Here is a 22574-nt window from a genome sequence, read left to right on the forward strand (position 1 = left end):
AAGATCCCAGGAAAATTCAGTGAAGAAGTTATCACTGAATGATTTTCCCTTGGCATAGAATCCTGGGACAGCTGAGAGGAGAAAAGAATCTGAAGAAACATACTGTGGTAAAAACACTTCAATGCCTCCCAGTTATTGATTGCTCCAGCCTGTGCTTTGTTTGCAACTACAGAGGATGCAATCACAGGTTCCCAACTCCTCTGCATATTCTGTGTGTAACACCTTTGCTGATGGCCAGCAAGATCACTCCATTACAATTTATCTTCCAAAAGAAGCATTAAGTACTAGTTTCTTACTAGTGGGACCAAGTACCTTTACATCACTGTGATAATGATGCTGTCATGAAAATGCTTGTAAATAAGCAGCTAGAGCTTACTGGAGACCTCAGAGCTATTGCTGCTAAATCATGTGCCCTGAGCCTCAGCCCTCAATCAGGAAAGGCAGGGAGGGACAAACCCTCTGAACACAGCTTCTTCCATAACTGAGCCTCATGGTTGTGACTGTCAACCATGGAGGGTGGAGAGAAAATAATTGCCATGATCTTGAGTCATCTCACAAATGTTTATAGGTTCCTTGTTCATGACACTGCTGGCTGCAAGGGGAAGCAGGAAGCAAGTCCCTTTGTGCTAGCATTGCCAAGGCAGTGGGGGCCTGGCATAGAGTGATACATCCTTGTTCACCTAAACTTCTGCACCATTACACCATAGCTCATTTCCACTAAGCTTTATGTCCTTTGTTTCTGTAGGGATGGAGGAGAGAGCGATTCAGCGGGCAGAACAGAGGAAGAAAGTAGAAGAAGCCAAACAACGAAAAGCAGAGGAAAAACTGGTAAGGGAAGTGAAAAATGAAATAAACTGTCCTTCATGTCATTCCAGTTACATGAAATGCTGATTTAACCCCAGAGTCAGGGACTGAGAAAAGGCCCTTTATCCAAAGCAGGAGTTTTATGACTTTTGAGAAAGCAAATGTCCATCACACATCAAAAGAAGTAGTTACCACTGCTTTTGCAGCACCAGCCCTGCTGTGTCATAGGCAGACACTTCATTTTGAAGTTGCAGTTCTAGAAGCAGCCTCCCTTACCACCCCATAACACTTTTTTCACACATACCCCATGACTGTAGCTTGGCTTTGCTGAGAATGGTAAGGGTGGAAGTGCACACAGAGATCCACTTGTCGGGACTTGGCAGTGGTGGGGTTCCCCTCCCTGGCTTTCCTCTCTGGTCGCATGCAGCTTGAGGAAATGAAGTCTCACCTAGTAAAAATCTGCATCTTTTGAGCAAATCTCTGCTGAAGAAGGAAGATACTGACAATGTTTGTATAGTTAATACACAAATTCTGTGATACACATCCAACAGAGAAGCCTTCTTCAAGTCAGGGTATTAAACTGTTATTGAAAACATTGCTAGTAAATTGCGTTAGGATTAGAAAGTGGGAACTTCAATGTTCGGGTACCTGTAATGCTGCTTTGCATGTGGAAATGAAATTTGAGAGCAGAGCCTAGGGATTCAGAACTGACTTCAGTAATCAAGTTTTCAGTAAATGACTTGGTGTATGGTTTACATTTTTTTAGAGGAAGAGTGGACAAATACTTTAACTTAGGGCAAAGAAAGATATACATGTACATACATAGAAAAATAGATAGAGATATGTTTATAGGTAGTAAAAAGGACAGTCCCTCCCTCCCTGTCCCTTCCTCTTGAGCATAGATCAAGTCTAGTGTGTGAAATTTCACCTGTTGAAGTTTCATGTGCTGGTCAATATTAGAGGAATACTAGGGAAGCTTAAAGATCTGTGTTCATGGAAAAGGTCACATGAAACAAATTGAATTTCACCTTTTTCCATTTCAAGGCCCAGCTGAAGGCTGAAGAGGAAGCACTACAGAGGAAGGAAGCTGAGGAAAAGAAAGCACAGCAGGAGAAACGCCGGGAGGAAAGAAGGCAGCAGAAGCTGGTGACCAAATGCCTCACCTGTTTCTTCCCCTTTAGCAGAGATAGGGAAGAAGATCCATTATCTACTGGTACTTAGACAGCAGCCAGAGTAACGTGAACAGAAGGTCTTCACTGGTAGAGCAGAGTTCCACAGCACAGCATCCACAACACAGACTCACAATCTGCCCCCTTTTCTGGCAGTGTTAGGGGAAGGGCTGTGTCCCAAATGTACTATGAAGTATATGCTGTCTGTCTCCTCAGCAGGACTAGGGGTCCCAGCTGCTGGACATTCTCTGCTGAGATACAGCCACATAAGCCCCTCACAGTGGCAGCATCTTCAGTCTGCTCTCAGATTCCTTCCACTCTAATCACCCCAAATGTACACAGTGATACCAGTCACAAACACATGATTCAGAAGTAAACACGCCTGACAGTTAAATCAAGGGTACCTTTTCCTCTTGGAGCTAACCTAGGAATAGCTGCACTTCATTAATTGTTACTTGGTGTTGTCCTAAAAACCCAAATAGCGCATTTGACATCCTACAGGAATTCAGCCTACAACTACAGTTATACTTGGATTGAATGTTTTAGAATGTTTGACCTTTATCCCTGAGTATCAGTCAAAAGTAATGTTACACAGTTACAAAATACCCACATCCCTCCCCTGCTGTTTAGGCTAGATCAAGTGGTAGGGTCCATGCATAAACTCAGAATAATTTTTAGACATACTTTGGACTTCAAAGAAGGTTCCTGCTACATCAGCACTTGTGGTAGCTACAGGTGACATGTCTGTTACAGTAACTCAAACTGCAGTGCTGATTCACAGCCCAAGGGAGTGTCCAGGAATATCATCATCTCCCAGGAGAAGACAGTTTGCTTTAGGACACAGGTTCTACTGCATGGGGTCATGTCTGGTCTGTGTTGTTAAAGATGATGCAGATCCCTATTTCCTGTCAGATCAGAAGCTCCAGCTCCAATATGATAATCTACTGTCATTGCTTAATATCCTTTTCATCCTGAGGGAATTAAAAGTACTGGCTTTTTGTATTGCAGAAAGAACTGGAGAAGCAGAGGAGACTGGAGAAAGAGCAGCACCTCCAGAAAAAGGCTAGAGATCACTATGAGAAGGTCCTTCTCAGAAAGCTGGGCATAGTGCCATGGAAAAGGCTGAGGGAGCAAGCCAAGAAAAACCTAGTGGTAAGTGTTGAGGGTAAAGGAAATGACTGGTGCCATAGGAGCAAGGGGAAAAGTAGATGCAGCACTTAGCAGAAGCCTTTATAGGCTTTTAGGCCAGGTAGAGATGGAAAAAGCAAAAATTCTCTCTGCATACCCTGCCTTATATTAGTTCTTTCAATCAGCCCATCTGACAATAACCATGAAAAGCCATTAAAAACCTGCAGGGATGGCATCCTCATTTATAGCTGATTAAACAGGATTAAACAGAAAAAAAAGAAAGTTACATGGCACGTGCCTGCCAGTTCTCTTACTCCACAGTAGAGCTTATCAGTGAGATACCACCAAGCAACTTTAGCTGCAGGAGTTAACCCCAGCCTGTCATCAGGGCTTTCACTCTCTCTGAAGTTGCTGGTACAGAGTTGGCCACTGCTAGTGGCAGGACACTACAGGTGACAGTCCAACAATCTGTTCTATCCTGGCCCTATCCTCAGTGCAGAACAGCAAGTGGCAGCTTCTGAGACCTCGATGTAGAAATATTGCTAATGAAACATTTCCTCACGTGACTGAGTCAGCATCCCTTATCAGGGAGAGATTGATAACACTCAGCTGTATCCTAAAGATCCAGTCAGAGTCCAGGGCTAAGTTGGAAAGCTTCCATTTAAGTCACTGGCGCTGGAGCTACTCACAGTACTTCACCAAATGCACACAGGCCTCCAGCTGGGAAGAAGTAGGTGGATACAAGCTGTTCCATATGTCCACCCCACTGGTCAGCATTATGGACAGGCTTGGACTAAGCTGTTACAAGACATGCCTCTGCCCCATTCACAGTCAGTTAAACTGAGCATCTTGTTCAAAAGGGTATTCTCTAGAAGTGATGCAGCAGTGGCCTCATAGAGAGACTGGTCTTGCTCCTTATGCTGACCCCTTTTTGTGGGATCCTTTAAGTTATTCCAGCTGTCAGAAATCTGGATTTGGGTAGCTCCAAAAGGCTGAGATTATTTTCTAGTGCGCTCAATTTTCTGTGGCTTTATACTTAGGTAGTCACCAGTTCAGGTAACCAGCTACTGTCTGCTGTCTTCACCTAGGTGGCACAAAGGCACCACAGCTTGGGCCTGCAGAGGAAATGCTTGATGACTTGGCTGCAGGTCACCCAGCAGAGTCTCAGGGAGAAGATGTCTCAGGCTGAGGACTTCTATTCCCATATGTTACTGAGATGGGGCTTCAGGAACTGGCTAAAGGTTGGCCTGCACTACAGTGAAAAAATGATAACAAGAGAGCTGGCTGCTGCCACACTTCCCTCTCACCACAGTGCCAATTCACTCACCTGTAGTACAGCCTTTGCAGAGTTATGCTATCCCCATTCCAGCAACATTATTCCCTTTTTCAGAGATCTCCCCTCAGTTTTTCACTCTCCTCCACACACAGTTTTCTCTTATGCACTGCTCCGCCACCATCCACTCTCTCATCCTGCTCCCTGCTGATTTTCTTACACTCCTGTGCCCACTACCCTTCACTGCCACAGTCTCAGAACTGCTGTTTTTATTGGGCCAGAGGTTGGGAGAGAAAAGGAGAAAAAAAAGCCATTCTCACCTGTTTCTTTGTCCTCCTCCCCAGTACAAGGATTATCTCTCTACCCAGGATGAGAGAGCGAGTACCTTCCACACAGTCTGCCTCATGAGGAAGTGCTTCTGGGCGTGGTTTGATCATAACTTGGAAGAAAAAAGGGCCTTATGGGAGAGGCTGAAGATTGCTGCTGAACACAATAACAAGTAAGTGTATGCGCTTATCAGCAATTATTTTTACTTATGTATAATATACCCTGTCGATTATTTTAGGGACTACTTTTGACAGGCCAGCTGCTCCCCAGGAACACATGAAACAGGTTCTATACTGCTGGTGTTTTGCTTCTGTGATATGCACAGACAGGATCAGCAGAGGTTTATGCTAAGTTTCCATGAAGCCTGGAAAAGAAAGTGCAATGGTACCCTTCACAGGACTTCTAAATCTGAAAAAAAAAGAATACAGTGAAAGCCTAAGTAAGGATAAGAAGCTGAAACTTTCTAAGCTGATTAGCAGATCTGGCCATGCAGCTTCTGCTAAAAGCTGCCTTAGGAAAATCTTCAAGTACAATTATAGCAAGCCAAATGATTGTGAAGGAATTACATAGTACTTTTTTGTCCACAGCAGATGATTTAGTTCACAAATCCAAAGTTGATCAACTAGAAATCCTATTTAAGGAGTCTTTACATGTATGCCATCACCAGTCTGACTTGGCAGCAAAAACTAGAGCACTCAGTTCTACTAATCATGTCTGGAGCTGGACACACCAAATCCATTGCTTGCCCCATAAAATGCATTCTAGCAGGAAGAAAAATCTATTGTCAAAATTCAGCAGATAACAGAAGTCTGTTCACCTGCTTCATCATGGAAGCATGGTAGCTGCATGCAGTCATGAATAGGCTGTGCCTGTGCACAGCCCCAACAGGATCTGCAGCACCTTGGAGGAAGAATAAAATAAAATTCACCTCTTACGTGGTAGAGCAAACCTGTTCTAGCTTGCTGTGTCAGTAAGGTCTGAATAGTGCACAGTTTAACAAGCCAGCAAACTGGAGGAACCAGGGGAAAGTCAGACCCAGGAAGAGACTGGATTCATTCTACATATGACCTCCTATTAGAAGCATAATCACCTGACATTCTTTATCTCTTTCCCCACTTGCAAAAGGCAGTTCAGACCTTGCCATAACAAACTCTTCCTTAGACAGGACTGTGGTTCCCTATTGCCCATATGGGAACCCAGGGTAAGGGCACCTTTGATGGGGTGATTAAAATCAGGTAAGAATTGAAGCCCAGCTGCCTGCACTCCCAAGGGTTTTGTTTGGACCAAATGAGCCTGCATTTTTCCTAAAGAAACTTCTTTCAGAGGCCCCATTTATTCTTCAGAAAAACTCTTTCATCTTTAGAGTGCTAAGCAAACACCAGCTAATAAATCCTGTCAGAGAGAAGAGCAAAATTTTTGGTGGAGAGCAATAGAAAAGGGCAATATGTTATTTTTTTCCCCACCATGATTGACATATCAATGAAATGGTCTGCATGTAGATGCTTAACATGTGACAGCCCTGTCTAACAGCAGAAAGGACAAATCCTCAAGATCTGAATTCTCCCTTCAAACAGAAGTTCTCTTTTGATTGCCTGTTATGTCATGTACACATCTGCATGTTGTCACTTTGTTCCTTGTGTCCCTAATTTCTTTCAGGAGACTTACACTGAACGCATTCAAGGCATGGAGGCAGTACCCATTACTGATGAAAAAGGAAAGGGAAAGAGAAGAAAGAAGAAACCAGCTACGCAGGAGAGTAGCTGAAATTCTCCCCAACTTCCAAACATGACAAAAGAGAGTCAGATGGGATGGGAAGGAGACAAGACCAGTTCTGTTCAGTGCTATCTCCCTGCTGACTGAAACAAGTCCAGGGGGAAGGCTTACCAAGTCTAGAGGGTCTTAGAGACAAAGGGAGCCCCCTGTGGTCACTGTTGTAAACAAAACCTAGATGGAAGCTTACCTGACAGTTTAGTGTTGCATTTCAAGAAGTCATTCCCCTCAAGCCTCTGTAGGGGTGTCTTGGCTGGTGGCCATGAAGCCCAAATAACCAAAGCTTAGCACAGGATATGTTTGAAGCCAAGGCCATTTCCACATGCAGAGCTGCAGCAATGACATGAATCCTTCTCCATCCAAGGAAGCACAGAATTGAACTGCACCCCTTTTTGCCTAAGAAGTAACCTGGTGCTTTTTTGTTGGCAATACTCTGTAGGGTGACAGCTTGTCCAGAGGGCAGACAGACCTGGCTGTCAGCTGACCCCTAACCACTGCTGTGAACTTGGCTACCCAGAGCAGTTTCTAGCTAATTGTGCCAGGAAAGTTTGGATGAGAGGAGGAAAGCGAAGAGCTGTTTATGCAAACCATATTTGCTAATGATACAGATCACATCATTGCACATGGAAAGTCTAAAACCTGGGTTCTTTTGCAAGAGGCTGCCTTGTTTGCAGCACATGCTTTGAGTGTGGTATCAAGCAGTGATCCCAAGTTTATGAGCCTTAATTGTCATTTAAATACTGCCCAAGCTGTTTAATATTTCAGGGTGTATTGTGCAAGTCTGTCTGGGCTGTTTGATCCAGTACTTCAAAGAAACAAAAAGACAAAACTCCATGAAAAAGACAGATTTTAGCTTTTACAGAAGCTAAAACTGACATGATTAAAATCAAAGTTTCACACACTACTGTTTAACCTTAACCTGCAGCATAATGCAGACAGGGTAATGCCATTCAGGTACACTATGTCTTAGCAACAACATAAGGCAGGAAGCTGGAATCACTTCCCCCTCACAGGCAAAGCGCTCCAAAAGCATTTGGCAGTACAGGAAGTACTTGAGTAACACCAGAAAGACAACAGTTTACTGTTATCTTCTAACAGATGATGAGAAAAACCCATATATACACTGAAAGTTTCCAATAAACCCAAATCTGAAACGAATACAACTGTGCTTTTGGTGCAGATTGTGTCAAGCCAACTGAATGGCACTGGACAGCAGGCCAGAGCCAGGGACCTAGATGAGCACTAAGTATTGCAGACAAAGTGGCATAGGACAGCGTGGGTGCCCAAGCACAGCAGCACACTCCAGAGCTTTAGCATTGGGAATTTGTCCATGTGGACACAGGGATGTGGCCAGAAAAAGGACCCTGCCTACAAAGCCAGGCTGTCAAGCAGGGTGTCAGTGCAGCTCTGAAGACAGCTGTCACTCCCAGGTACATCCCACAGCTCTGCAGCACCTGAACATTGCCCATCTCCCAAAGGCATGGGGCAGACCTGACCAGCAGCAGGTCAGACAATCGCGTTCTCCAAGCACAGTGAGCTGGAGGTGCCTGCATGGAGTGTGGGCGAGCTCAGACCATCTGGCTGCATTAAGAGGCAGATTGTGAGAGGAAGCACAAGCTGGGAGAGGCTGGATAACTTGTGTTGCAGGGAAGAGCGGGGAGTATTTCTTGCAGAGGACTCAGCCAAACAGGCAGGGAGGAGCAGAGCTAGGGCTGAGCTCCTGAAGTAATGCCCCAGTGCAGCCAGCAACCCACTTGGTGCTAACAGCAATCCACTTGCTCTTAGAACACCCTTCCCCACTGGAAGTCTCTGCCATGTAGTGCTCAACGAGCTCCTGGAACTCCTGAATACTCACATTTTTCTGCTGCAATTTTCCTCCCTACTGGAGTTTGACAATGAACACAGCAAGGAAAGTCTGGCCCGCCCTCCACCTGGATTTACAGTGTAAGGACAATAGTGACTTGGAGGACAAAAGGCAGGGGTGAAGGCATCTCCATCTGGAGAGAAGGCAGCATTGCAGCCAGCCAGAGACAGGACATGCAGCTAGCTGTAAGGGGAGGAACAGGAGTTTGTAGCAGTAGAGTGGATGTGCCCACATGCAGCCTGGAACTGACCCTACTAACAGGCTGGCTATATATTTATATTTTAAATTTAGATCTTGCACGGCTAAGAAGATACCCCAAACCACTGGCTACTCAGGGCTGCATCCAGTTTACTTAATTGCAGATTCTTTCCCCAGTAATGCACATTTTGTCCTCAAAGCCCACAGCTCCCACTCAGTGCCCACTCACCATCCATGAAAATATTTCACCATTATGAAAATAATGCTGCTTATGTGAAGCTTAGTTGCCTCCAAAGAACTTGAAGTACAGTCAACACTTTGGAAACTGTCCTTTTCCTCCAATACTCTCACCTCCCAGGGTTTCCTTCTATTCCTCATAGCTTTGAAAAGGTCTCCTGACAAGATGCTCTTTGGTTGGACAGTTGCAGCAGCAAGAAGCCAAAAGAAGATCCAGGAGCTGTGCTTTGATAGCCCTGGCCTACTGCCAGTACAAGCATGGAGCTGAAGCCTCAGCTAGATGCAGCTGAGGGATAGAGGGAAGATGTTCAGGGACCAGGCAAATTCACACTGAACATGATCTAAATCAAAAGGGAGATGAGAAGCCCCTTGACTTCCCTGTTGATCCACACTTGGCTGAAACAACTCATACCTTCTTGGCAGAAGCAAGGCCGTGCCGAATGATGCACAGGATACCCCTAAAATCCCTGGCACAATGTTGGCGTTTTGCAAATTGAGGCTCCCACAGGAAGGTGACGTGAGAGAGCTTGTCAGACCAAGGAAACAGCTTCAGCCTGCAGCTGTGCCACAGCATTCCTTCTGCTCCAACACTTGGCTAGATGCAGATGTCAGTGCCTTAATGCTGGTCATCAGCCCACACTCACAGCTCAGGCACACTCCTGCCTGTCAGCTCCTTGCTTTTCTTAGCAAGAGAGGGAGGTGGCTGCACAGCCAGGCTTTCGTTCTCCTGCACAGGGGTGGGGGGAGGACTTTTACTGCAGTACAACAGCAAATACAGAACCTTGAAGTGATTGCAAACTCCCCATCCTCTACCAATACCCCTACCCTACAGAATTCTTACACAGTTTCTCAAAAACATTAACCACAAGAATTTCATCTTCTCATTAAATTTGTACGCCAGTCACTTCCAAGTCCCCCAGGCCCTGCACAAACTGGATCTGAAAGAGTGTCTGAAATATTAAACAATTTCTTCTGTTCCCCCTGGGCAGGGAGGGACAATAGTTTAGCCTGGGAGGGGAGTCCATGGACCACTGCAGTGTATTGCACATCTTTGCAGACCTGTTGTCCATTATGGGCACCTACCCCAGCAGTGTACCCTGGCCTTCCCAGCACAGGAGTTGCCTCTGCAGGGCCAGCATAAGCCACAGCAGAGGAAAAAATAAAAGCTAGGGAGAGACAGAATTTCTTGCACCCCCATCAACAGCGCTGGAGTTAACAGAGCTGGTCATGTTTGGGTGTCCAAGTCTGACACCCTTCTGCAAACACCAGTCTCATCCAACTAAAATCCTCCTGGAAGGTCCTTGTTGTCAGCAGTGCAAAGTTATCTTCAAAAAGAAACAGGTGAACAGCAGACAGAAGTACTACTCAGGCAAACCAAAGCAGAGCTCTGGAACAAAGGCACCTGTGATTCTACTTATTAAAAGTTATCTTGCCTTTCAGCAGCTGTCCCAAGATACCAACAGAATTAAAGGCTACACCTCTTCCCACTATCTGCAAGGAGAATGTCCATATAATTTCCAAATATGGCTTAGAAAAGGGTTTAAAGCAAAAGATTGTTCCTTTTTGGGGCTCTGGGTGTACTATGTGGGCAGATGTCAGTGGGAAAACCAAGACACAGGATAAAAATGCAGGAGCCTGCTCAGTATTGCTCATAGGATGAAAGATCCCTATTCAAATTCCTACCATGAGGGAATATCCCTAGTTTCCAGGATGCTGAGAACTGCCAGGAGATATCTCTTTCATCTCAGTACCAACAAACTCAAAGGTCAACTTTCGCAGAACTGGAAGAACATTTGTTTCCCTACTTTTCCTTAGCCTGTTGCTCCTTTATTCCCAAGTCCAACTCACAGCTGAATAGCCATGAGATACTGGCAGCTTTTGGTCATTCGGCTTGCCTGTGCGTGTTGGCATAAATCAACAGGCCACTCCACAGATCATTTCCATTAATTTATTTTGATTCATTTGATACCCATTTAGAAACACTGAATACGATGCAAAATGGACACAAACATACACACATCAGTCTCTTCAAAAAAGCTTACAACTGTTTCACAAAGTTTCTTCCTAAAGCTCAGGTTTAAAAAAAAAAAACAAAAAACAAACTTTCCACTTTCTTCCAGAGCTCATCACTCTTCACATTATCATTAGAGAAACTCCATAAAGACAAGATCTTGGGAGGCTGAATTCCCACATTTCAGAAAGAACTTCACCTGTCTGTAGACAGATTTTTTTTACTGCACAAACATCCCAGTAGTGGCAAAAAAAAAAAAAAAAATTAAAATCCTAGGTAACTGTAGATTTTTTCACTGAAAGGAATACAGGAAAACACATCCATAATCACACACGCTTCCTGCCCTAATGAGGCAATATACATTCATATAGGAGGAAAAAACCAAGCACATTATTAAGACATTAGGCAGTGAGGCAGTATCCATTTTATCTTCAGAAGAAATTTTACAGCAAATGGTTTCATTAAGACACTTGAAAGCAACCTACTTGGAAGGGAAAAAAAGCACCATCATAGCATGAAGGCTGAAATGTGATTAGGAGTCACAAGCAGCACCAGCTCAGGCTCACCAGTGACTTTTGTCATTTGAGGACGAGTTAAATGCAGAAACAGTCAATGTGGGGACCTGTGACTCGCCTACAAAAAAGCACAATGCAGGAAGACACAGTTAAAGAGTGCCAAGCCACCACTTACAGGGTGTAACTAATGGTGCACTGTTCCTACTACAGACACCAAAGAGTGGGATGATGGCATTTGGACACAATTGGTGTAACACTACAATACCAGAACCCTGGCCCCCTAAGAGCTGCCTGGTCTGCAGAAGTCTACACTATTTGTGAAACAACAAAATGTCTCTTAAAAGGTCATGGATAAAACAAGATGAACTGACTTCCAAAGTCTGGGTGGAAAAATATCAAGGCTGGCTATTACCAAAATCCTACCCTGCTCTTGATCAGCTTTAAGTCCTCTCTTCAGACACAGGGAAACTTTGAAGAGCCAGCAGGGTACTGTTTCCTGCACTGCCAGGCAGGCAGCTTTAGAGGTGAGACACTAGTCCTTGCCTGGAGTCCACACACAACCCACAAGTCCCCTGTCACATGCAGGCTGCTCCCACTGCTCCAACCCCCAGGCAGCGTGGATCTAGACAGCTACTAACACAGGGAGCCCAAGGACTGACTCTGTATGCCGAGATTTTAACATTTTTCTACCAGCACGGTAAGTAACAAGCTCAGCAGGAAATTACTCAGAAAATAAACTCTTCCTGAGCACATCAAATCACAACAGTTTACCCTTGCAATAACTGCACATGGAGCATTACCCTCCAAGGGTTTCCTGCTATTTCTCAAGGATGTTAAAAGGAGAGATCCCAAGTATGCATCTGAAAGGATTTAAACTCTTCTGCCCATTTAGATGCCTTTTAAATATCCTATAACTTTATGCTTCTCATCTCCCAGCACATTCACAAAGCAAATCCTGTCAGGAAGAAGAGGTAAATCAATGCCATGCTGTTAAAGGAACAGTCACCATTACTATGCAGATTACAGCCACCTGAATTTCCTGTTCACTGAGGAACCAACACTGCATTTTCCTGCTAGAGAAAAACCCCATCCTTGCAACCCTTTAGTGCCCTGAATGACTTCAGTTCCCTCTGGAGCCAGTGCAAAAAATGAGATTTACTTCAGCACTGCCCCCACTCTACTGGAGCATGTTTGACCAAGGTATGGAATGGTTATGTTAGTCTCATGTCCTCTGTTCCTAATCCGCACTCCAAATCCCACACTGCCTGAGAGAACAGTCCAGAGGGAATCTCGGTGCAAGCAGTTCAGGTTAAACCTCCCAGTCACTAAGAGCTCACTGAGAGACAAGGGACACAGCTACAGTGACAGGCTGCAAAGATGCAACCAATCTCTGCCTGTGAGAGCAAGCAAACACCACAGGGTCAGCACTGCCAGTGAAGTGTCCTGTGATCTGCTCTGCCTTCTCCCAGCTAGGAGTAAAGCAGGACTCTGAGAAATCACTTATCTCAAACCTGCAAAAGCTCCCAGAGCTTGTTCAGCCCGTGGGGGTTGATTGATTGATTCCTGTGCATGCAGCACACAGGGACAGAGAAATTGGCTGTCTCCACTGCAGGGGTTCATTTAGCCCAGGAGGTACTTCTACCTTAATCTTCCTCAGTGCCAGCAGGATAAGATCTAAGATCCTGCCAGACCACAGCATCCTTATCTCCAGGGCTGCCAAGCTCAACATCCTCTCAAGCAGGCATCACAAAATACATATGTGCCATGGAAACGTTTACAGACAACTCCAGTGGAAGCAACGTGGTCTCAATTTGAACTCCTAGAATCAGGCTTCAAGCTCCAAACAGAAGGTCATAAAGGAACACTATGCACAGTCCAGCTGGGTACCTTTTTAGTCACATTAGGGTCAAGAAAGTGTTCAGAAACTCCTACTGTGCTTGGTTAGAGGTAGGAAGCAAAAGAGCTGCCCCTTTACCTTCTTATAAAGAAACTGCTCATGGGATTAAAAGTGCAATAGGAAATAAGGGAAATTCAGTAACTGTACAGCCACATTCCAAATGTAGCTGTTCCTCAATTATCTGCTCGTTATAAAAAGTGCCACTTGAGGAAACCAAACAGTGCAAAGAGGGACACAGTCTCTACCTTAAACTGGGACATGTCATGAGGAGCACTCACAAAAATATAGCAAGGATCCCAAGAGACAGTCCTGACCCTGCTTTCTTTTGGCATCATGCACCATCCATCCATTCTTCAAAGCTACTGCACAGCAGCACAGTGAATGTGCATCACTTCCCCAATACCCCAGAGCTGTCTGCCATGCCCGTACACTCAGGTGCAGGCATGACCCATACACCCTGCATGCATCTGAAAACACCATAGCTAGGATAAAGCTCTTATCTCTGTTTTTACACCTTAGACCCAACCTGTAATTCTTGTGTCATGGTCCCCAGCTCTTCCAGACACACCTTTCCTATTACTGCAGGGCCAACAGCAAACATTAAGGGTTTAAAACAAAAAGCAACAAAGAATCCCACCCACAAAATCCAGAAACCACTGTGACCAAAACCTTGTTATTTTGGCTGAAACTCATGTCCAGGCCATTATACAGTTGCAGGCTGTAAACAGAAATAGAAGAAATGGCACCCTTGAAGAGCACATTTTAACAGGTTCATTCACCTGCCAGGACAAGTCATCTATCCCAAAAACAAACACCTCCAATACATCTTCTACCTCTCTTTATGTAACTTAGGGTTGATCTGTTCCTTGGCTTCTTGACTTGAGAAAACAGATCTACAGACAGGCAGCTCCACAGTAACCAGGCTGAGAGGAGACAAGATCACTGTTTTAACAGTAACACAATCAAGATGCTACCCACCAAACATGCTGCTGGCAGAATTGCCTACTCTCCCTTCTCCCACAAACAGAGGATGAATGCTCCTTCCATAAAGCTACAGTAATATCAGACAGACAGCACTCTTGTTTTGCCCTCAGAGTTCACTGCTATGTGTTGCTTCAAAACTACCTTACTTGGTGTATTTACCTGCTGTCACATGTCACAACCCATAATCAGAGCAGAAATAACTTGAGGGAGATGAGCAAAGCCTTCAAACCAATACAGACAATACAAATGACTTGTTCTTTTCTGCCAAAAGAACAATGGGATTTCTTTCCACTCATTTAGACAGACAGGGATGGAATAACAATTTTAGGGATCAAGAGGGGAAGGGATCTTACAAAGTCCTACAGGAATGTAGCTCACAAAGGCACTTAATAGAAGCATGTACACAGCTGGATGGAATCAGAGATAGTAAAAATAAATAAATGCACCAAAGAGGAGAGCGCTGCCCAGTGACTGCCTAGACAGTCTCTTTTAGCCAAAGAGCCTGGTTTCTGCAGAAGTCCATCTGTTACCTGCATCCAAAGTTCACTCTTCTGACATCTCCAAAATGTCCCACATAGGTACAAACCCAGGGATTCCTTAACCTTTGCAGGAATCAGTGCACTCTCTGAAGCCCAGCAGCAGGTTCCTTCTGATGCCAGTATTCACATCTAAGGGAAACTGAAATTCTCAAAACCTTGTGCTCCTCTTGCTGTTTCCCACGATGGAAAAAGGCAGCAGGCTCCTCCTCTCCCCATCTGCACATATGGCTTACTGCTTTCTGCATCCTATTGCTGGCTGACAGCACGTGAAGAACCATTCCACCGGAGAAAACATCTGGTGTTGTCAGTGAGGGGATAGCCCACACATTGACCACGAGGAAAGATTGTCTGAGGAAGGAGTCCTGGTGGGAGGGGCTGCTCCCCTGCTAAACAAAGTCTGTGAGCCATGACACAACACCACCTGCAGAAAGAGGGGCGTCACACGATGTCCTCAGCAGAGCGCTGTGGAGGAGAAGACCCCAGGCTCAGGAAGTGGCCCCAGTTGCACAGGAGTCCCCTGTTATACTGGCCAGTGTCTATCACTAACCCGCCCAGCAGCCTGCGCCCGGTGTTGTCCCGCAGAGCCAGCCGAGCTTCCCTTTCAGTCACGTTGTAGCTGATGTTCAACAGCTGGATGAGGAGGATGTATCCCATGCCAGCTGTTACAATGGCACAGTACCATACACAGGTGAACGACAGAGCAGAGCTGGCAGCAGGGAAAAAGATGGGAAGGAAGCCATTTAGTACTGGAGCAGCTGCTTTAAAGTGACTTTCCCTGGTAATCACTATCCTTTCAAATCCCTGTCTACATCTGCCACAGTGATCTCACTTTGCTGCTTTCATCAGATAATCCTTAAAGGCTTTCTCAAAATTAAAGCTTCAGGGCTTACTTAATGAGAGCTTTTACTGCTACCAGAGCTACTCTTGCACATTGCTGTCACACAACCTAGCTCTTTACTCTTCCAGTTGTAATGGTGCTTGGGCCTTAATTAAGGACCCTAGGATGCTCTCACTCTACAGATCATGAGATGGACTAGAAGAAGGGTCACTTGTGTACTGGCAGTACTCTGCCCATCTGTGGTACTGCTTGTCTTTGAACATGAGTCCATCAGCTCCCACCACCTTCCCTGCCAGGCAGCACACATTCTAGGCAGATAACTTGAAGGACAATCACTAGATAAACAGTGAGCAATGAGAGGGAGAGCATGTGGATTTCAGGCTGTCAGACCATCACCTCCATTGGGGGCATACATATTTAAAAGTACATCTACACATAACACAATAAATACTTCAAATACTAGCTCCTTCAACCTTTTCCAAATGACTGCGAGTGCTCTCCAAGTCTCAGGCTGCCCACCTTGGCAAAAGCAGAGACACATCTTTGCTTTCCAGAGTCTTTTAGGGAGCACTTTGTGTTTGGGTCTGACAGCCAGAACAAAGAACAGGAGCTAAGCTGCCTGAGCAGGTCTGCTCCCACCCCAGCTCTCTCCCAGACAGATGTCTCACCTGTAGTCAGAATAGGCCCCGGGGCAGTAGAGCAATGCCAGAAACGGAGTTCGGCCTCTACAGATGGTGTGCAGGGTCAAGGTAATCCCATACACAGCGGTGAGCATGAAGAAGGAGAGTGCAAGGATGAAAGCTTGATGGTTCTGCTCCCCTACACAGCTGTTAATCCTCCAAAAGGAAAGAAGAGATTACTTTGCTTAAAAAAAGAAAAGAAGCCATCTTCTATTTCTTCTCCCTCCCCCAGCAGTCAGCAAACCTGATTTCCAAGGTGCTTCCAGTCAATACAGACTAAGAACTATGAAAAATGTTGAAAGAAGCTTTATAACATTATATAGAGAAGCTGCAAACACAAGACAGTAGACCTGTAGGGTAACAGCAGCAGGCTATTTGCTTCTAATTTTTAGCAAGGGTAGTATCCTTTGCTGAGACACATTATGCCCTACTGCCTCTTGGTTCCAGCACTACATGCACACCCGAAAGGCAGCTTTGGGTTCCCATCCCCCAGGAGAGCAGTAATGCAACTTAACTGCAGGACTGTTAATGCTCCACAGACCAAATCCAAAGATAAAAAAATAAATCCAAGAAAACCCACACCAAAAACAACCCCAAACTGATGAAAAATAGTAGAGAAATAAAGGCAATTCTGAAGTGTGCTGTAGAAGCTTTCAGCTATCAGGTCAACCCACTTAGAATAAAAATTCTAATTGTTCTTTTAAAGGGTAAATACAAAGCTTTTTGTATTTAAAGAGTTTCATAAGGTCTTGCACATAGCAAAAGTAACTCTGTTTGCCAGGGACTGTAAAAAAAGAAGCTTACTTTAAAAAGGACCGAAGTCAGAGAGAGAATACAGGTAGCCTCAGCAGTGCAAAACCTACCAGACACAGTGATGGTCCAGCCTCCTCACACACCTGCCACAAAGCCGGCAGTGCCCTGCTCGGGCTGGCCTGACCAGCTGGCATTTAGTGCACCAGTCCTTTTTCACACCTTCTGGCTGCTCAGCTGACATCCTGCAATAACCTTTAGCCTCCCCATTCACAGCGCGACTGCTGGCAGCACCTGAGATGCCATGGAGCCCGCTGGAGCTCCCTCTAATACTCTTGTTGGGCAAACCCTGGTGCGATGGCTTCTCGTTGCCTGCTGGGATGGGAAGGTAGCCAGGGTCCTTCTTGGCTCGAGACAGGGCTGCAAGCATAAGAATTAACCCGCACGTGAGAGCAACCACTTGGGAATACTCCACGTGGCCCCGGGGAACCACCTCCCGCAGAAACACATAGTACATATATCCCAAGGAGAAGAGCCCCAGGCTCAAGAAGAAGAGAGTCCGTTCCTTCCTCCGGTGGGTGAGGTAGTAATACCACAGCACCACGACGGGCAGGGACGTCAGGATGATGAGCCCCAGCAGGAAGTGCAGGGCGGCAACGTGGAGCAGGACGGGCAGCAGGACGAGCGGCGGCACGAGGCTGACATTGATCTTCACGGCCCCCGAGAACCAGGGGACCCGCAGCCGGTCCGCGATGGTGTCGGCGATCCTCTCCAGCGCTCCCGGGGGCAGGGATTTGCACGTCAGCCACCTGCGAGCACAGCGCCGGCTGGCACCGGGGCAACCGCGCCCCCTGCCCCTGCCCCATCCCGCTCCCGCCGCCTCCCTTTTCCCTCTCTCTCCCAGCAAGTTTCCCGGGAAGCGAGGCGCGGCTCCCCCGCCCTCAGGGCGGCAGCCCCGCGGGCTCGCCGCCGCCGGGAGGGTGTCCCGCAATCGGGCGGTCGCGGAGCCGGTACCTGTCGCAGCCGTCGTCCAGCTCCTCGCAGTCGCAGCAGCACGCCGCCAGGTGGTTGCGCCGGCCGCGCCTGTCCACGTACTCGCAGCAGCAGAGCGGCTCCTCCATCGCCGCCGCCCGCCCCGTCCCTCCCGCGGGGCCGGCAGCGGCTCCCGCCGGCGGCGCCGCCTCAGGTGCCCCGCGCGCGCCACCGCCCCCGCCCCGCGGCCCCGCCCCCGCCGCGGCGCCCGCCCGCCATTGGCCGCGCGCGCCCCGAGGTGTGCGGGGGGCGGCGCCCCCGCCCGGACCGTCCACCTGACGGCGGCGCGCGCCAATGGGCGCGCGGGGGGCGGCGCCGCCGTCACGCGGGGGCACCTGCCTTAAAGGGGCAGCGCAACAGGTGGCGGCCGCGGGCCCCTAAAAGCGACCCTGCAGCCCCTCCCTGCCCCGCACCCTGAGTGTGCACCGCCGCCCGAGCCAGCGCTGCCCTCCGAACACGGCCCAGCCTCCAGGGACGGGGCCCTGGCGTCTTCTTTCTGTATTCATCTTCTTTCCCTCAACCTGCTCAGAAAACGCTTGAAGCACATGTAAAGGTGCCATCGTCAGTGGGCACACCACGATGAGGCACTGAAGCACAGCCCTTGATGGAGGGAAAACACCGAGGGCTGAAATTTCTCTGGGAGAGCTGGAAACATATGGCAGAAGGCAGCCTGCCAAAGCTGGCAGTATGCAAGAGCTATCAAACCCTTTCCTGTTAATTAATCTTAGGCATATTCATCCTTAAGATGGTGACTTGTTTCACAAGGTCCCCATGGCTAAAAAAAGCCTATGTGGATCCTGTGGCTGTGAAGCCACTAAGGTTCCTTTTTCTCCAAAACACTGATGGTCAGTGGAACGGAATGACACTGATGGTCATTTTCTACGTTGATGTAAAAAGCTTTAATTTCATAAAAGACAAGCCCAGTTCTCTGCTGAGGGTGTTTTTCCCCATCTGAAATGTTCGTGTCTGTTCACCAGCAGTACAAGTGCCCTCGCTCACTCACCATGGGATGGATCCAAGAGCTCTGCACTGTTTGGAATTGAGACTCCCCAGGGTAGAAGGCTGGCAGGAGACAACACTGCCAAAACTATACGGCAATGCAGAACCCGACTTACTTCTTCCACAAACCTTTATTCTGTGCAGCTTTTGAGCTTAACAGTAGAGTCCAGAGGAGACAGTTACAATCCCTACCCCACAAGTCCTCACACACACATCAGTTCTTCCAATGTCTTGAATGAAAGGCTGATGTGGCTATTAACTCTCAGTCTTGCTGCTCTGTGTCCTGTTCAAGTGGTCAAAGCTTCTTTGGAGCATGGAAAGGGAAATCTTCAGCTGTGAAGATACAATCATCCCCCCCGCCAATTACTTAAGTCAGTCTCCTGCATGGCTGAGTGATATCAGGAAAATAAAGTCTCCCTCCTCCTTTTCTTTTAAGGATTTCATGTGATTTCCTCCTCCCCGTTTCCATAAACAGTTGGCTTACTGTGCTCTCCTAACAGCTACACTCTACAGAGTTTATAAATACTAACAGTCCAGGATGATAAAGTCTTAACACCTCACCAGACAACAGCACAGGAGATGAACCACCCCACTCATTTTTAGTCACAGATAATGTTCAGTGCAAATACTCCAAGGAACATGGCAGCACAACATGAATTTTCTTTTAATACCTGGCCCTCCTAGTGCATTTTGGTGCACAAAACATGTTTAGATTATTGACAACCCTCAGAAAACACAAGGCAGCAAACACTAAGATGTGTCAGGACTTCCAGACAAAAAGTGTTATTCTGGTTGAAAAAGGTGGCTAAATTCTCACTTTTCTTTTTTTTTACACTGTGTGTTCAAAAAGCACTTAACGCTTCTGAATTAGGAATTGTTTGGATAGTAAGCAGAGAAAACGAAAAGGGCATGGAAATCAGAAAACTTTGCCTCTAAAGTGAAATTTCCAGCACTCAGGCTTTTTTAAGTTGTGATCAAAGTGGTTAATTAATAGATCAATAGCAGTTGTGCATGCAGAGACACCTCTAAACAAGGAGTATAAAAAATGGCTTCTTTTTCTAACCTCCTTTAGTGCATGGAAGAACAAAGAGCAAATTATGGAGAAAGGTACATGTGGACTCCCCCTTCAGCTTTCCTAAACTAATAATTTATTCCATCACATTTTAAGATTTAATAAATGAAGTTAAAATCTGAACGTTCTTGAGTAATAAGTAAAATAAATTTACTGTCCTTCAGTTACTGAGTCAAAATTTCAGTGTAGGGATTGTAAGGCTTTAACAGTCATGGACTTCAGGATCAGAGAGACAACAGTATTCAATATCTTTTTTTTTCTTTTTTTTTTTTTTTCTGTGTCTGTAGTATACAAGAGCCTGAAATTTTAAGTTACTGTGAAGGAGGATTATCTTCTATGGAGTCTCTCAGAAACATATGGTCTCCAGAAATTATTTGTTTTCACTGGATATTAGGTGCCAGGATAAACCTGAATGAAGAAACCCCCTAATAAAATGGGAAAACACTTCACAAATCTTAATACGAGTGTTCTTAGAAAAGGGAATCTGTTTTGAAATACTCCAGTCTTTGCTTTGTCATGATTCAGAACTGCATTAACACATCTCTTAAGCACTTGACAAGTTTAAGGAAGTTGACATGGGTACTTGCATCTTAGTCCAATAAAAAAACCCAAACCAACTAACCATAAAAAACTCCAGCCCTCCAGGAAACAAATTCAAAACCTAAGCAACCCAAAACATCAGAAACATAAGCACTGCCTATTAACTAAACTAAAGCCTAGTGCAAAACAGATCAAGAAAACTTCATCTAGACCAGACCACATCAAACAAAAGCTATGATAACACAAGGGAAAACAACTTGAGTTGTTGAGAAGAACATAACCAGCAAAGATTTTCAGACCTACCTGCTCAAGCATTTCAATTGAGTCTCTTAAAACTCCTTTCACATGTTTAACCTGTTCCTTATCATACTGAGGTATCTCCTCTTTTGATACAATTTCTGGGGATATGCTGAAAAAGATGGAGATTACATCAGAAACATGAAACAAGCACCTCAATGCCTTTTAAAAAGCAACTGTTCTTTACCACCATTACTCTGCCATTGCTAAAACATCCTCTTACAAAAGCCACATAAAAAAGCTGCCTGCAGTTGAATTCCAATCCATTTTCTTCAAGCTAGTACCTCAGACCTTTGCAGGCAACAGCCATCAAGAAAATACTGCTCACATTTTATTTACAATGTAAGGTCCACACTTCAGGGACCAAGATCTTTCTTATGAAGAAAGTTGCTCTAGCCAGCTCTGAGATGGTCATTCTGGGAGGTCCCCACACCCTTTCCAGACTCAACATCAGGACATGGTTGTTAACTTTTTTGTTGACACTGTATTCAAGAGGAAGCAACATCTTTCTGTGTCTGAGTATAAAAGGCACCTAACATGGAAATTTGCAAAGGAGAGGAGATTTAGTAGGAGACTCACAGAGAGAAGCTAAAAAGCTAAATGAATCTTTAACATTCCATTTCAGAACATGCTGGTTCACACAGGATGAACACTTCGGTTCTGTGATCAGCACTATGATATTCACAGAAGATGAGTCACAGCAGGCTGATAAATGCAAACTAAGGTTAGCATTTCTCCAAAAACAGCTTGTCAAAGGAGAAATTTATTGCTGCAAGATCCAGTCAGACATGTCACTCGATTTCAGCATAGACCACAGAAGTACAGCAAGCCCCAGACACTTCTGAAAACTTGCCACTGAATTTCATTGCTTATAATTTATTTCTTTAGATCAGATTCTTACATAAGCTGAAGAAAAAAAGCAAGCAAAGATTGTGAATGCAACTTACTTCAAAGAGCTTTCCTCCTGAAGCTGGACATGATAAAGGGACTGAGCTGCATGCTCTATCTTTGACAGTTTGAGGAACAGTGTTATATTCAGCAAGACCAAGAGCAGCAAACTGTAGAGAGAACAAAAATCAAGTTTTTTAACAATTTCAGTTGCAATGCTACAAACACAGGATCATGGCTAAAGACAGCTAAGGAAACAGAATCCTTCCAGAATCCTGTGAGAAAAAAGGTACAGGGCAGCACGATACTGAAAATTAGTATCTGAACAATTCTTAGCAGTTGCCATTAAGCTGGGTAATAGCAAACAGAAATAACAACAGTATCTCTTCTTGGAACTTTTAAAATTAGGAATTAGTAGATCCTAGACTTTTTTTTTAATATGATCAGACCTAAGAAAACCTGTAAGATAGGCCAGTTTGACAAGACAGCATTTTCATCCTGCGTGTCATTTCCAAGTCAATCTGTTCCCCTTTTATTATCCACGTGGTCCGCTCAAATTAGTTTATCATGCTACATGCAATCTTAACATGCAAATGAGAAACAAATACAGATAAAAACCAAGATGAGCTTGAGTCAAGCAACATTTTAATGCAAGTGAGTACTTACAAGACACTCATTACTACAATGATGGTGGTGGTCCTACTTACTGCATCTCTTTTCCTTCCTATAGGGCATGGAAGAGAAGGAGGTTAAAAAGTACTA

The 22574-nt window shown here is 45.6% G+C and overlaps 3 protein-coding genes across 21 annotated transcripts in view; 1 reads left to right on the forward strand and 2 right to left on the reverse strand.

The window, feature by feature from the left end:
• CCDC191 (coiled-coil domain containing 191) overlaps positions 1-7629 on the forward strand; it is a 21191-nt gene extending 13562 nt beyond the window's left edge. For all 10 annotated transcript variants that reach the window (XM_086882919.1, XM_086882920.1, XM_086882921.1 and 7 more), the window contains 6 exons: positions 746-828; positions 1849-1950; positions 2982-3125; positions 4190-4342; positions 4719-4873; positions 6358-7629. In XM_086882919.1, coding sequence (XP_086739045.1) covers positions 746-828; positions 1849-1950; positions 2982-3125; positions 4190-4342; positions 4719-4873; positions 6358-6490 — 770 coding nt within the window. In that variant the 3' untranslated portion in view covers positions 6491-7629. The remainder of the gene's footprint in view (positions 1-745; positions 829-1848; positions 1951-2981; positions 3126-4189; positions 4343-4718; positions 4874-6357) is intronic.
• Positions 7630-10704: 3075 nt separating this feature from the next.
• Positions 10705-18139, reverse strand: ZDHHC23 (zDHHC palmitoyltransferase 23). The gene is made up of 4 exons (XM_086882924.1): positions 17999-18139; positions 17098-17793; positions 16223-16390; positions 10705-15422 (listed from the first exon to the last, which is right to left on the reverse strand). The coding sequence occupies exons 1-4, from the start codon at positions 18103-18105 to the stop codon at positions 15155-15157; spliced, it is 1239 nt and encodes a 412-aa protein (XP_086739050.1). The 5' UTR covers positions 18106-18139; the 3' UTR covers positions 10705-15154.
• A 988-nt stretch (positions 18140-19127) lies between these two features.
• Positions 19128-22574, reverse strand: part of GRAMD1C (GRAM domain containing 1C) — a 51913-nt gene continuing 48466 nt past the window's right edge. For all 10 annotated transcript variants that reach the window (XM_086882928.1, XM_086882927.1, XM_086882929.1 and 7 more), the window contains 4 exons: positions 22479-22536; positions 21872-21982; positions 20931-21036; positions 19128-19348 (listed from right to left, as the gene is read on the reverse strand). In XM_086882928.1, the coding sequence (XP_086739054.1) occupies positions 19271-19348; positions 20931-21036; positions 21872-21982; positions 22479-22536 (353 nt within the window). In that variant the 3' untranslated portion in view covers positions 19128-19270. The remainder of the gene's footprint in view (positions 19349-20930; positions 21037-21871; positions 21983-22478; positions 22537-22574) is intronic.

The sequence above is a fragment of the Cyanistes caeruleus genome, chromosome 3 (assembly GCF_971803275.1).
Source record: "Cyanistes caeruleus chromosome 3, bCyaCae1.hap1.1, whole genome shotgun sequence".
In the NCBI taxonomy this organism is placed as follows: Eukaryota; Metazoa; Chordata; class Aves; order Passeriformes; family Paridae; genus Cyanistes; species Cyanistes caeruleus.